This window comes from Syngnathus leptorhynchus, chromosome 2 (assembly GCF_054491065.1).
Source record: "Syngnathus leptorhynchus isolate UIUO chromosome 2, UIUO_Slep, whole genome shotgun sequence".
Lineage (NCBI taxonomy): Eukaryota > Metazoa > Chordata > Actinopteri > Syngnathiformes > Syngnathidae > Syngnathus > Syngnathus leptorhynchus.
The window spans coordinates 1,440,597-1,455,242 of NC_141196.1; the positions used below are offsets into that span (position 1 = coordinate 1,440,597).

General features: G+C 47.7%; 1 protein-coding gene across 2 annotated transcripts in view; it reads right to left on the bottom strand.

Moving 5' to 3' along the window:
- The window catches only part of pcdh7b (protocadherin 7b), a 66,600-nt gene that overhangs the window by 26,917 nt on the left and 25,037 nt on the right, over positions 1–14,646 (bottom strand). The window contains exon 2 of one of the 2 annotated variants that reach the window (XM_085935946.1): positions 4,125–4,320. In XM_085935946.1, coding sequence (XP_085792072.1) covers positions 4,125–4,320 — 196 coding nt within the window. Of the gene's footprint in view, positions 1–3,743; positions 4,321–14,646 lie in introns of those variants that run through there. The other variant, XM_085935937.1, reaches the window with a different exon arrangement.

Below are 14,646 nucleotides of genomic sequence, written 5' to 3' on the forward strand. Positions count from 1 at the left end.
ACGGCAATTGTTTGAATCCGAGCCAGACTTCTGCTTGACTGCACATAAATATGACTGCGGGCCCTCATTAAAAACACAATCATGTCTGTGCGCCGCCATGACAAACTGTGTCGTGTGTGTGTGTGTTTGAGTTGTGCGGCAACTCAGAAATCACTCGGCGATTCAACACATTTTAGCATGTATTCGCATTTTCAACAAAAGCAAGGGGCCATCGAGTTCAGAAACGCTTCTCCGGCTTGCTATTGCATTTGAATTTGAATATATATATATGTGTATGTAAACAGATATATATATATATATATATATACACACACACACACACACACACACACTGTGTCTGTCCAAATAGTCTGTTCCTGCGAGACGTATCTTTTCCTCCGGAATCCACGGGGAGGGATTTTGGGGGTGCACAACGGAGGCTTTATGGCTCATGAGTGTTTGCGTGCAGAGGCAGTGAGGAGGAAACCGGACCTTTGGATGCGCCACAAGGGTATGATTTGAATACCTGCCTGCTCCAGCTGAGCAGTGATCAATCACTTCTCTGTCAGCCGCCACTCCCCACTGGCGTCTTATCCGACGATGCTTCCCCCCTCGCCCCGTCCTCTACGTCTTCCTCTCTCGCTCTCTCCCTTTTTTTTACATTGATGAATTAATTTTCCTCCTCTATATCGCCCAGGCCTCTCCCGCCTCCCCGCTGTTCCATCTGCTTTCCGAGCTTCTGTTCTGCCGTGTTAGTCATTGGCTCGGCGGCCATCTCACGGCTGTCGGCTCCCTCGCTCTGCGTTATCTCACCGGGTCCTCTTGTTCTGCCTATCTCGCCTTGCCTGGGGGGATATCACCAAAAGAAATAGGGATGCCAAGGAACAGGTGATGGATAGGATGGGAGCACGCCGTATAAAATCTACAGGAGCAACAACAAAAACTGTTTACAATAGAACCTCCCTGACATCTTGTGTATTGACCTAAACCAGATGATCTTGTTTTAAGAACATTTAAGAGTTTAAGGCCACCACATAATGTGGAACGTCATAGACAGACATTGAGATGATATAGAAATAGATGGAGAGCGAGAGAGAGCGAGAGAGAGAGAGAGAGAGAGAGAGAGAGAGAGAGAGAGAGAGAGAGAGAGAGAGAGAGAGAGAGAGAGAGAGAGAGAGAGAGAGAGAGAGAGAGAGAGAGAGAGAGAGAGAGAGAGAGAGAGAGAGAGAGAGAGAGAGAGAGAGAGAGAGAGACTTTTCAGTATTTATGTCGTACTTAAAATACAGGTGGTGTGGAAAAAGAGAGAGAGATAGGGAGAGAGAGAGAGATCTAGACAGATATCAAAATATCTAGATATCTAGATGTATAGATATAAATATTTAGATATAGAGGTTTGTGCAGCTTGCCGTTGTTGCACGTGTGTGTTTTAATATGTGCGCACCCAGGGGCCGTGACCTTTGGGAGGGGGATAGAAAATGCTTTGGTGCCTTCTGCTTTGCACAACCATCCATCCCTCCGCCACGTTTGGGGAAATCAATCCTAAGACCAGCTCCGTTATTGCGGCCCTCGCTCTTGAAATATGAATGGTTTTAATTAAACACACTTTCTTTGCCATCTGGCCCCACTATCGGGGCCTACCTCGTTAACACACTCACGCATCCTCGTTATTAACTGGGCTTTAAAAAAATGCCAGACATAACAACAAGTGTGGAGTGGGGAAGCTCTTACTCCCCTCGAAAAAAAACCCTCTCAAAGCTCAAGGTAAAGAAAAAGCGTTTTGATTCCCCACCTGTCTTTTGTCTTTTGCCTTATGAACAATTGTAATCTCCCAGTGAGGGAAACGTTTGCTCCCCCGTCTGGCAGCCATTGCCAAAGAGTGTGGGAGGCTTGCTCGGACCAGCTATTACTCTTTTTAGAGCCTGCAATATATTTGCACTCCTCATCCGTCTCGGCGGTCGACGCGAATGAACTCTCAGCGGTGTCCGGGCCAGTAAAAGGTTCTTCTATCTGCAAGTGATCATCCTCGAGGTGCCGCCTCGGCTTGCGGGGAGTGTTTTAACGATTTTTCTGGCTCCCGGCGACTCGCTTTGCTTGCAAAGTTGTCAGTAAACATACAGATGGGCAAAACGCCTTCCCCGGGAACGGTAAATTCAGTCCAAACAAGCTAAGCTAAAAGGTAACGCCGTGCTGCTACGCCGACCTCGTCATGTGACCGCTGAACGGTTTCAAAGGTGGGAGGAAGACAAGAGTGTCAAGTGGTTGAACTTTGCAGCTTCAAACAGGTCCCAGGGGGACTGTGCTAAAATCAAGCTCGTAGCGCGAGTAAGCTATCGCCACATTTACAGACATATATGAAGCGTACATGACAATCGATAATGTTCCAAAACCAAAACACACATCTAGCCGTCACCTTGACCGAGGTCGGCCATTTTTGACTCAATTGCACTTTTCCGCTTCCAACGTTCGACGTAGCGCTCCTAGCTTGCGACCGTGCGGCGGCATGTTGTTGATTTTTGCCCATCGAGTCCAAGAGGTTGGGAAAACGCCACCTCGGAGTGACGTGCTGATCAATAAGACGGCACGAGGCACTTCGCCAGAAGAATTTAATTGGCTGTTTGACGCCGAATTTTGTGAATATCTGATGGAGTGTGGGGGCGAGCTCATGAATAAGTGAAAGGGGTCCAGCTGTGCAGCGTGATCAAGAAGGCAGCAACATTCCAGATGCCGTACTCTTGAGTCATATCCTGTAGTCAGCGCGCCTCCATTTTTAAGATCTGCTATCAACCGGAGAATTTTTTAACACTCCTGTCGCCCGATTTGATGAAAGCGCGACATAGGAGGTCTGATGAAAACTGTCTGGAAGGGAGCTGACAGGCGAGTTCATCGCGGGAAAAACGGCATCACGCCGTAGAAGTAAAACAATTGACATCCAAATGAGAATTGTTAGCTCCTCCCCCCCTTAAAGGCTCGAGCAGTTGCCCTAACCTTTGATCATTGCATTTATTTTGCACTTAGGTGTTGAACTGACACATTCATTCACTGTCAACCCAGTTAATATCTTTGACGTCTATAACCGTCAATGGCACTGAATGAGTTATGGTGCGGCCATGTGTGAGTCGGTGAGCAAAGGTCTTCCTCAAGGACACTTTGGCTTCCTTTTAAGGGCTTGGATGGCAAGAATTTTTTTTCCCCGCCTAATTCGTGGAGGCAGGCAGTTAGGAACAGACTGCAAAAAAAAAAGTGCCGACTGTCCAAAGATTGTTTTTTTATTTTATTTGACGCATCTCCAAGGTGGCTCTATCTGCCCCCCCCCCCCCCCATCAGTCTATATTAAAGCCAGCTGCTCATCTGACGTCGGACATCTGTTTGCGCAAGTCCTCGTGCGTCAAGAGCCACGGCGAGGTCCTTAATCCGGTTATCTTGATTACTCATATTTGTCTTCAAATGGAAAATGATAGCATATGAAGAAACCTGAACTCTCGTCTGAAGATTGACTCCAGACTCGCGGACCTCGAGTTGTTAAATATGAGTATCACATTCACCCCACCGCGTGTCGTTCAAATTCATCCGACTCACTCAAAGACTGTAGTCTTTACACAGCAGGTCTATCCCACGTTTAGAAAAATATTAGCTCTTTCACGCAGGCCTCCAGGCAAATACACAGCAACTGCCAACACAGCTTCTTACCAATTCGAGTAGGGTATTAGCCTCCTGTGGTCACCCCCCCCCCCCTTCCCTCCTCCATTTTATTTCCAAGACAAGGCGAGATACAATGCGGAGAAGACGTTCTTTGGGAATCATCCAAAGCGGCCTCCAGGAAAAAAAAAAGGGGGAACGTTGGCCTGAAAAAGGTCTGATATTTGTCAGGCGGACTATGGTTTGGTACGATTGAATGTACGAACCCTGGTCTTTGGGCTCCGACGGACTAGAAAGTGGAATGGATGGATGGACGGTTCGCCCAAGTGCCGCGTTGTACGCATGTCGTGGCGAAATCCCTTATCCTGGTTTTGAAATACACGCTTGGACATCTGTCTACCTGCCATCCTGCTTGGAACGCTCTGGCCAGTATGTGGGGTGTATGTGTTCCCTGGATCTGATCTCCTTTCAGTGTTTGCCCCTACCATTTTCCATGTGCTCTGCCTCACCGACACTGCCATCCGGCGTGGTCCTCTCGTAGCTGTCCTCGGGCAGGGGCAGGGCGCCCAGTCGGGGCCCTGACGAACTCTTGCTGCTGGGCGTCTCGGACTCGTCCAGGCCGCTGTCGTAGCAGCTCTGCAGCGATCCCTGCTGGTGAGGGTCCTGGGGCTGGCTCACCACCGAGAAGGTCACTCGGCGAAACGGCTACAAGAGAAACCAAATTGCCGGTGGTCACTACAAAAGGGACGCTTAGAGGGGATTTCTGTCCTCGGAAGGCAGTTCGGGGCAGAAACAAAAGCAGGAGAAAGATTCCTAAGAGAGGCTTTCTCGGTCGGACGGTGACGCTAAAGCTAGCTACTACAAAGTCATTCTTCCCCCAAATGGCCGCGGGGCGCTCACATCTTTGCTCATCTTTTCGGGAATGTGTCCTCTGTTATTCCCTGAATAACTCAGCCATTCATTCTTTTTGTACTCCGGCCAAAGCAATAAACTTATTACGTTGGGGCTAGCTTGAGGAATCTCAGTGCTTTATTTTTTTTTTTGTTAGGTTTCATTTTTTCCTTTGAAATGTCCTATTTGGTTGGCGGCCCTTGAAAGTTTGTGTTTGCTTCTCTTCCGATGCAGCCCGTGTTGTCTGCTTTGCCTCTACTCCCTAACATTTGTGAGTTGATGCTAACGTGCTACGTAGCTTAGCATGCGGACTAATACTGTTGATGGTGGTTTGTTTGCGCTGACGACAACTGAAAACGGTCTTTTGTCCCGTGTTCCCCATCATTGCAACCGAGGAGCACGTCGAAACCTTCCCTCCGGTACTTTCTGACAACTTTCATTACTTTTAACACCCACAAATGCATCGATAGGACCCTACGGAGCAGACCTGTAAACATCTCGGCCTTGGTGCGAGCCAGCAGAATGTTTTTCACTCATTTATCGACAAAAGGACGGTGAGTGAACGAGGGCCCGGCAAGTCTTAGCAGCAGATAAGAGCGAGCGTTCCGATCCGGCCGGCCGAGTCTCCGCCGGAGGAGCCGCTGTCGATACGCGTTGCTAGATCGAAGGTGTTATTGAGCAGTGTCAGTGAGTTAAGCAGTAAGAGCATTTCATTAAAGGAGAAGCCTCCCCCCACCGTCTGGGTCGCTCTCCCTCACCGCCTCTGTAGCTCTCGTTCGCTATCGGGAGTAACGGCAGAACGGAGTGCGGCGAAAGCTTCGATCGGGCCCCGTCTTTGCCGTTATCACAACAAACGTCTCGACGACTGCTCTATGCGCTTGGTATACTAATGCTAACGTTGTCACGGCATTGTCGCCGGGCCATTCTTGCTTCTCGAAGTCATGATTTCATTTCTATTCTGATGCGATCCAATTTATTTTTTCTCTGTATGCTGCCGTGACGCATCCTAAAAAAAAACAAAAAAAAAAACAACAACTTTCTGAACGTTGGCAACGCCGTTCCACTGCGAACGTGCATTTATTGAGTTACTTTCACCGAGTTGGCGTTGTCTGGCTGACTGACGCAGACGGCAATCCTGGCAATAAATCATGTTTGCGTGTAATTACAAGCAACACTCAACAAATGAATCGGTATAAATATTCATATGCCGATCTCACTTGGATAGCCAAACATTTGTTGTGTAATTAAAACCGCGGACCCAGACGGGAAAAACGACTCGGTGAGTGTAGCAACACTCGGGTCCATGTTAAGATGTTCGACGTTGTTTTGTTTACGCACCCAAACACTTTTTTTTTTTTTTTGGGTCTTGAGGTGTCGCTTGTGGATTTGTCTCGCCGCACTGTCCTTGGCAAAACTGTTTTCTCAGTGACACAAACGCAATGAATGCCGCCTAATGAATTGGAAACACTCGGGCGAGGAAAAAGAGAAAATTAGTTTGTGGAAATGAAGCTGGGGGGAAATATTTTCTCCACCTGAATTTCCTTCTTTATTGGCCGCGTAGCGAGATGGCGGCGGAAAGCTAATGTGTTTGCAGACGGAGTTCACGCCAGGATTGCCGCGGGCTTTGGATGGGAATCTGCTGTAAGCACCATCTGCACCGTGACCTCTGCTCTTCTCAGCTCCTCTCAGCTCTCAAACTTTTCAATCTGAGAAGCGTTTCAGTCTCTCTTTCCCAGGTTGGCGTCGGCGAGCGAGTGCTTTAAATGAGACTTTGCTAATATGCCGCGCAGCTATCGAATTTTAGTTTGTCTAAGGCCATTCTATTTTTATTTTAAATTGCCTTTCGATATGACATGTCCGTTCTTGGATTTTGTCAGATCAATTTCCCCCCAAAAATGCGACTTATACTCCGCTGCGATTTATATATGTCTTTTTCTTCTTTATTATGCATTTTATGGCTGGTGCGACTTATAGTCCGGAAAATACGGTCACCAAAACCGACTCAGATGCTGACTCGGACGTTTTGCGTGCGACATAAAGCGAACGAAGCAAGTCAAGCTACATCTGAATCGTCACTTGACTTGTAACTTTTTGCTATTTGCAGCAGAGGATTACTATACAAGCCAAATAAGAATCTCTCTGCCAAAATGTGCAATCTTTTTTTTTTTTTTTTTGCTGTCTATCAGCGTTGAGGGAAATGGCGGCGGCGCAGACTTGACCCTCTCTCAGCACCCTTCCGGGCTTTGTGCATTTGTTAAGCCTTGAACGCCAACATACCCTCTCGCCACCTCCTGGCCTTAAAGTTCACCCGTCTGCCACTCAAATCCAACGAGGGAAGCACTCACACAACAAACACACGCGGAGGCCTACGTCCATCTCGCTAAGCTTTTATTCCCGACCGTTACTTTAGATGGCGTTTTACTAGACTGCCCTAGCGGAAAGCCAATAAAAGTCCCCGCGACAAATCTCTTTGAGAGACAACTTTGTTTATGTTAATGGTAACTCAGGAAAGAGGGGCAGTGTGGATATTTGCAGCCCCATGACTCCCATCCGGGATTGTCGTCCTTGAATTCAGAGATGGGAAAAAGATGTCCCGGAGTTGCTGCAAGGCACGCAAAGTGGCTTAACCCCCACGCTGAGCCCGGCCTGCCTTTTAATGGACCACTTTCATTACAAGTTAACACTCGTTTGCTTTATGCTTGCCAGATGCCGGGACCTCTCAGAGGGGGTCGAGGGGGGCGGAGGTTTTTTTTTTTTTTGGGAGGGGGTCGGCGCCTGTGATTGAAAGCCAGCTGCGACAGCCGCGGGTGATTGAGCAAAGCTGCCATCCTCGGAGATGAACAATGTAAAGCAAAGTCGCAGGTAGATTTGGAGGCTTAAGGCAGCCCATTTCCTGTCAGGGGGGGGGGGGGGGACAACACGCGGATTTCTGACTCAAGTACGGGTCAAGCCGGTCAAAATACAAAGCAACGTTTGCCACCTCTTGGATTTTCATTTTCTTTATCCCCATCCCAAACGGTTAGAACACAAATGTCAAACTCAAGGCCCGGGGGCCAGATCCGGCCCTCCACATGATTTCACGTGGCCCGCTAAATCAAAATCAATGTTTCTTGTTCAAATGCCAAAACTCAAAATTGTATTTCCCTTTGATAACAGTGAGATATTGCAATTTTTTTATATATAGTCCCAATTTCAAAATAAGTTTATTTTTTTAACTTTACTGTTGTGTGTATATGATATCCACACCCACTCATTTATATTTAAGTCATTAATGGCCCAACAAGAACAACCATAACTCGGATGTGGCCCGCAACAAAAAAATGAGTTTTTTGTAATGTTTGGAATTGGACTTATTTGGAGTCAAGCACTCAACGCTGGCTGGTCCAGCTGTAAATACCTTTGACAGATGGTAGCAAGGAGATGGAAAGAGCTTCTCAAAATTTAAGCTGGATGACTAAGCGAAAAAATCGCAAATCAAGTTTGTAATGAAGCAGCTTTTCAAATTTTAATGGGCAAGCAGACGGAGCCCTGGGGGACGCCACCCGAGAACACGGGGAGAGTGGCGAATATCCGCATTATAGCCGGCAGATAAAGCTGACTGTAATTCTACTCGTTTGAATTCAAACAATCATCACTTGGCTGATAGATGAGACAAACGCCCTCAAGGTGAATGTCCACGGGGGTCATCAATTGCAACCCGATCAAGCGGCAGCTTTTTTTTTTTTTTTTTTCCAACAACACAGTGGCGGTATTGTCCAAAAAGTACAAATGATCTATTGTGGGAAGTCTCTTAGGTGAGCGATCAGGGGGGAATTTGAACAAGGGTGAGTCTCTGGAATGTTGGCAATAAACGCGGCGGCTTCCTCAGAACGGACTCCCGCCGAGTCAAAGGTTTCGGCCCGGCTGATATCTCGGGGTCGAGCGCCGCTCCCCACCGCCCGCCCACCGTGGAGCTCCATCTCTCTTCTTCACTTCCTTCCCCCGTCAGTCATCCTCCGCCTGCGCATTCCTCCCGTAAGGAAAGACAGGATGAGGAGATGAAACCAGGCTAGCGAGTTCCAAAAAAACACCCCAGACTCCCGTAGAAAGCGCTTTCCAGAGTTCATCGTTTGAATCCACCAAGAAAATCTGCTGTCCTGCTCTACTTGGGCTCAAACGATCCATCATTCAACGTCATTTTGAACATTTTGCTTAAAATGTGCACGCAGGCTGACGGAGAACACATTAGTGGGAGGTAAGACCAGGACCAGGAACCATTTTGTCTTTTTTTCTCAAGTGGATGTTGTTTCTCTATTCATTCTTGGCAGACAGACAGACAGACAGACAGACAGACAGACAGACAAGTCCATTTCTCAACACTTATTTACTTTCTGTGGTCAAAACTATGACTTTCAATGGTGTCTGTCGGGATCATACGTTTACTTTCTTTAAGTCTGCGCTAAACTTTTAATTGCTCTTCAAGAGGCGGATTAAGTCGCTGGTGTAAGTGAGATACGATTCTTGGGGGGAATGCATGTACGTAGTGTTTATCGTTTTGCTTTGGACTCGAGTGGGCTCGCTTGGACGGGTGGAGGCGTGCCAGTCCTCAAACTGACCCTGTTGCTTTGCCGTCAAGCAAATGACCTTCCTGCCTGGCAGCTTGCACAGTTGGCGGAGGGGAGGGGAGGGGGGGGGATCCAATCACCGCTTGACTCCACTCAGACTTCAAGAGACAATTGGAGGACTTGGGACTTGCCAAGATTCTGCCTCACTTTGACCCGTTTCCGCTTTGTTCCGTTTTGTTTGACTTGAAGGGCCTTGTGCCTATGTGTGTGTGATGCTTTTTTGTCGTTGTCATCTTAACGTGTCAGGCTGGGGTGGGGTGGGGGGGGGTTAGGTGTCATGTTGCGGGATCCGTCAGCGCGTCTGACCAGTGGCCTGCTACTGTCAGGTCGCAACGAGCCCGCGGCCGCCGCCAACGTCAACTTGTTGTGACACGAGTCCGGGTTTCAGTGGGGAGCCCCGCCATTGGTCTGGACTTGATGCAAAGTGGCCCCATGTGAATTTCCGCCTTTGCTGTGGCAGATGTGAGAAGGAGACGCTAACTTGTTGTGCTACATTGAAAATTGCGAAGCCGGATGAACGATATTATCGAAACATGAATTGTCAGAGACAGAGGAGAAAACAAAATAAAACAAAACAGAGGGGTGGATGGGCAACAAAAAATATGTAAAAAAAAAAGAAAATATATGGGTGCATGGGTGATGTACGCAATTTATAGAAATTCATTCTCAAGTTTTGTGACCTCATCAATTACTAACAAAAAAAAATTCAAAGCAAAAAAATGCAAACTTTATAAAGGCTGTATTTAAATAGTTTCAACTTTATTCAGTCATTTACAATAAATTAATGTAATGTATCTTGGTAATGTAAATGCTTTAAGAACCAGATAAAAGAACTCGGGGGGGACCATGTAGGCCGTGGGCCATCCTTTGACCACCCCTGATGCCGGTGGTGATAAACAACTTTATTTCACATCCTTAGTCATCAGGAGCTCGGGGCTGCCATCCAATAGGAAACCGAAATGGACTGGCGTAGGATGGAGCGAGCGTTCAACTCATCATCTTAAAAAAAAAAAAAAACGCCATTATTGCCCAACGCCATCATTTCCTTTGCCAAGCGTCCTTATCGTAGCTCGCACACGCTGGCGTAACAGCTTCCATCCACCGCATTTCTGATTCTGATGCACACAATGAGGAAGAGACATGATTCAAATCGCCCTTTACTCAGCCTTTAATAAGCCCGGCCGCATGTTGGACAGAAGAAAAAAAAAAAAAAGAACTCACAGCACATCGCCAAACAGAAATGGCAGTAAAAAAGTGTGGATGTCAGGACCAATTAAGTAAAATTGGAAAATATTGTTGTGGGGGGGAGGGGACACAGACAGAGAGAGAGAGAACTTCAAATACAGGCGGGGTGGCAAATGAAGGGAAGGAGGAATGATGATGACTTTGGCGGCTTATGCAAAGCACAATAACTCCTGCTTACACCTTTGACAAGCCACCAAAGTTTGTTTTCCTCGCTCGGCGTTTCCTCGCCGTCGTGTCGTGTCCGCATTCATCATCACAACTCTTATCTGGCCATCGCCGTCACTCTCGCCCCCAGCCGCGCCATCTCTCAGGCGGGATCGGGCGAGGTCAGACTTCCCCGTCGCTTGATGGATGAAAATGGAATTAGGATGAAAGCGCACTTTTTCATAATGAAGATGTGCGGCGGGAGATTAAGAAGCAAAGGGAGAGGAAGGGAGCTGCCGAGGCAAACCGATGCTAAAATATCTCTGTCGTCACGACAACGCTATCATTTTACAAGGTGTACGATGTAAGCGGCGACAAGCGATAGGCAGACGTCTTACAATGCAATCTATTCCATCTCCGGCGGCTCCGAGACGTCGGATCAGTGTGTTGGGCGAAAAAAAAGGGATAAAGGGGCCCTCGGTGCCTCGCTTGCTCGCCGGGCATCAAAGACGCAGCGTCTATCGAGCCGTCACATCGGCACGCGATGGTGGCGATAGGCGCGCTAATCCGCATGTAAAACGGTCCACCCTGTCGAGGCGCTTAGCTAACACTTGGGCTCCATTTTTTTGCCACCGACTTGTCAAAACCAAAACGGCGCTCGCTCTGAAGCTTTTCATTTTGCTCTTGTTAGATCTCATTACCGACTGGTCGGCCATTTTGGGAGGGTCGTTTAATGGCAGTTTGGAGAAGGCCGCGTTGTCGCTCTCGCCACTTAGCGATAAGCTAAGTGTTTATTTAGCAATCATTCATTTATGTATTTATTGTTCATTGTTTATTTATTATTATTTTTCTTCATTCACTTGTTTATCTCCGCCCGTCATTGTGCACAATGTGTAAAAATAATGCGGAATGACACTGCGGGGGGGATTATAAAAACAAACTGAAGCGCTTTTGTTGCACACAAGGCAATTTTAGCTTTGGTAAAATTCAGACCCGTTTTATAAACGTGCTCGGTACACCCCGGATTGGTCGCCGGCCTGGTTTGGGCAATTTCAAGCCTTGGGTGAGCGACGTGCAAGAAGCTCATCCATCGCAGTGCCCAGAATAAAAAATGGTTCCCCGCTAATACGAGGCTACAAGAAGTCAAGCCCTGGTAATGAGCGTACCTGCACCTGTGCCTGCGCACCGGGAGCACTTTGTCCTCATGTGCATGCGCGGCCATCACCCTAGCGGCAGCTGCTAGCCGCGGAATGCTCCATTCATCAGCGAAGGTTAGCGGGCCACCAGATGGAACTCCCCCCCACTTCCCTCCAAAATCTCCCGCTCTGCGGAACAGGCACCCTGCTACGTGCCGGCGCGGGTGGGCGCCACATTCCATCTTGGCCTCGACCCCGTCAGTTGATTTTTTCCTATCGAGTCATCCAAACGAGTCCGTGTTTGTACCCAACTTCAGAACATAGAGGAGCTTCTCGATGCTAAGCGGCGGAATGATGCCGGAGATATTGAATATGCCGGGAGTGAGCGCGAGATGGTTATTGATTTCAGGTGACATGTGCGGGGGGGGAGGGACTGACATATAATAGTGACGAGTACAGAGAAGTGAAGTATCTTTGATGTGGAATCGATATGAAGGCACAGAGTCTGCTTTGCCGCTCCGCCGTGTCCTTCACGGACAACTGACTCTGGCGTTTCCTTCTCAATCTCGCAGTGACAAAAAAAAAGACAATCTCGGCGCAAGGCCGTCGAGGCTCACGCTCATCCGTATTCCATCGACTGGATTTGTACCTTTTCTTTTCTTCTTGACGTTTTACTTTCTGCACTTTGTCAAAATGGCCTCTTTATTCTCTCAACCCGCCATGATGAAACCGAGTCCTTCCGCCGAAGCACTTTTTCCCCCCGCGAGGACTTGATTCGTTTTTTTTCTATCTGCGACATGTCCTCGTTGGTCTTCCCCATCCTCGTCGGTGACCAGATGAAAGCCAAGCGAATTGCGAAGCACAATTCCGCACACACGGCCGCTCCCCGTGGGGCCGGCCGGATTGCCCCCAGGTGTAAATTGAGGGGTCACTCCGCTGCAGTTGATACGCCGCTAAACCGAAAAGCGCTCATTAGATCAGGGGTGTCAAACCTATTTTTGTCGCGGGCCGCATTGTTGTCATAGTTTCCTTCGGAGGGCCATGATGACTGTTGACTCAAATAAATGTTTGAAATTTTTAAATGCCTCATAACTCTTTCAAATCAGACAATTAAAAACAGTTTTTTATATATACAATATATATATATATATATATATATATATATATTATATATATAGGCAGTATATATACTGTTAATTAATAAATTAATTAATTTAATTAATTATTTTTATTAAAATAAAATAAATAAATAAATAATTTATTTATTTATTTTTAAAAAATCGTAGCGATTTGCAACTTCAGTAATTGCAAATTTGTCTTTGCGGGCCACATAAAATGATGTGGCGGGCCGTATCTGGCCCCCGGGCCTTGGGTTTGTCAACAGTCCATTAGATCATTCAGACGTCGGAGTGGCTTCCTCCCAAGCCTATCCGGATGTCAACATTAGCGACTTTCTTTTCTTCCCTTTCGCGTCTGTCAGGAATATTAGACGCCGCACGCGAATCATCCATCACGCCCTAATTCTGCCGTCTCTGCTTATCTCAATACTTTAGCGCTAAGGCGTAATGCTAACAAGGTAGCCAAAGAGATGAATGTCCCGTCGCCTCGTAAATCCACGCGATAACGTTCCACGTTGGCTTTTTATGCCACAAAAGACCTTGGAGGAGGCGAGCGAATGCCCCCGTCGCTCTTCCCCCGGCGCCGCTAATGAGGTCTATTTAATTCCCGCATTCCTTTACACGACCCCGTCAACCCGAGGCGTGTCGGGTTGCAGCCGTCGCTCGCTTCCATTACGGCCCGTGTCGAGCGGAGTGTCGCAATCTTGTTCGAATTTGATCAGGTTCTCTCGTGTGTAGGTCGCGGTGGCAAATAGCAAATCAAACGGGCGACCCGGGCCTCCTTCTTCGCTTCTCCTGCTATTTCTTTTTTTTTTTTTTTTCAAAGAGAAATAACAAGTTGAAAATTAATTTGCGCGCTCGCCGCAGAGAGCAGCAGGCGGAGGAGGTCCAAGATGGGATGGGGGGGGGGGGGGGGGGGGGGGGGAGATAGCGAGAGACCGCCGGAATCCACATGAATAAAATAGGATTTCCGTTTGAACATATTGCAGTGCAAAATGAAGATATGCTGGCTCGAGGTTCTCTTTGGTCTTGGACAAATTCCCCCATTTAGGAAACTGACACTGCTGCGGAGTGAAAATAAAAAAAATAAAAAAAAAAGAGCTCCAAATGTGTATTTTTTGCACAATGACTCGCGGCTGCTTTTTTCTTCTTCTTTGTACTCTGGAAGGGACATCTGGGCACGCGTGGGTCTTAAATCCACGCACGGATTCGGAGGGTTTACCCTAGATACGGAATCTGAACTGGATTAAGAATGCAAGATCTTTGCAAGTGACCCCCCCCCCGCCCACTGGTCACAGTTTAGCAGTTGCTTTGCTGCGAGTTGCAAAGTGAAAACAAAGGAAAAAATTAGGCCAGCTCACAAAACAAAGCAATTTCTCTAATTTGCCGTGATTACCTTTCGCTGGTACTCTCGTAAAGTCGTTGAGCTCGTTTTTTTTTTTGCAGGGATTCACTATGACGGCAACCCTGACTGTTTTTGTGCACCAGCTCTCCCCCCTCTGAATTTGTTTACGTTTCTTTCTATGAAAAAGAGCGTGAATCATTCATCGGAATCGGTTGACGACGTGGTTACGCTTGGGTCGTATATGTCAGCGCGCTGGCCTTCCTTTTTGGCCGAGCGAGGCTTTGCCATCACCGCCGTGTGATTTATTGCCGGATGTCGGCACGGCAGCTTTGGGATTGCTTTGGAACGCTTTCAAGGCATCTCTGGCCCTTTATCGGCTTAGGCGAGCTGATACATAAACAGACATTTTTTGGCCGGCTGGCCCAACCATGCGCGCGCGCTGTTGCCATCCCGGGAAATGTTAGCGCTTTCAACCGCTAGCCTCGTAGGGTCAAAATCGGTTCGGGTCCCCACTCTTCCCTGATGTGTTGTAAAACAAATGAAATGCA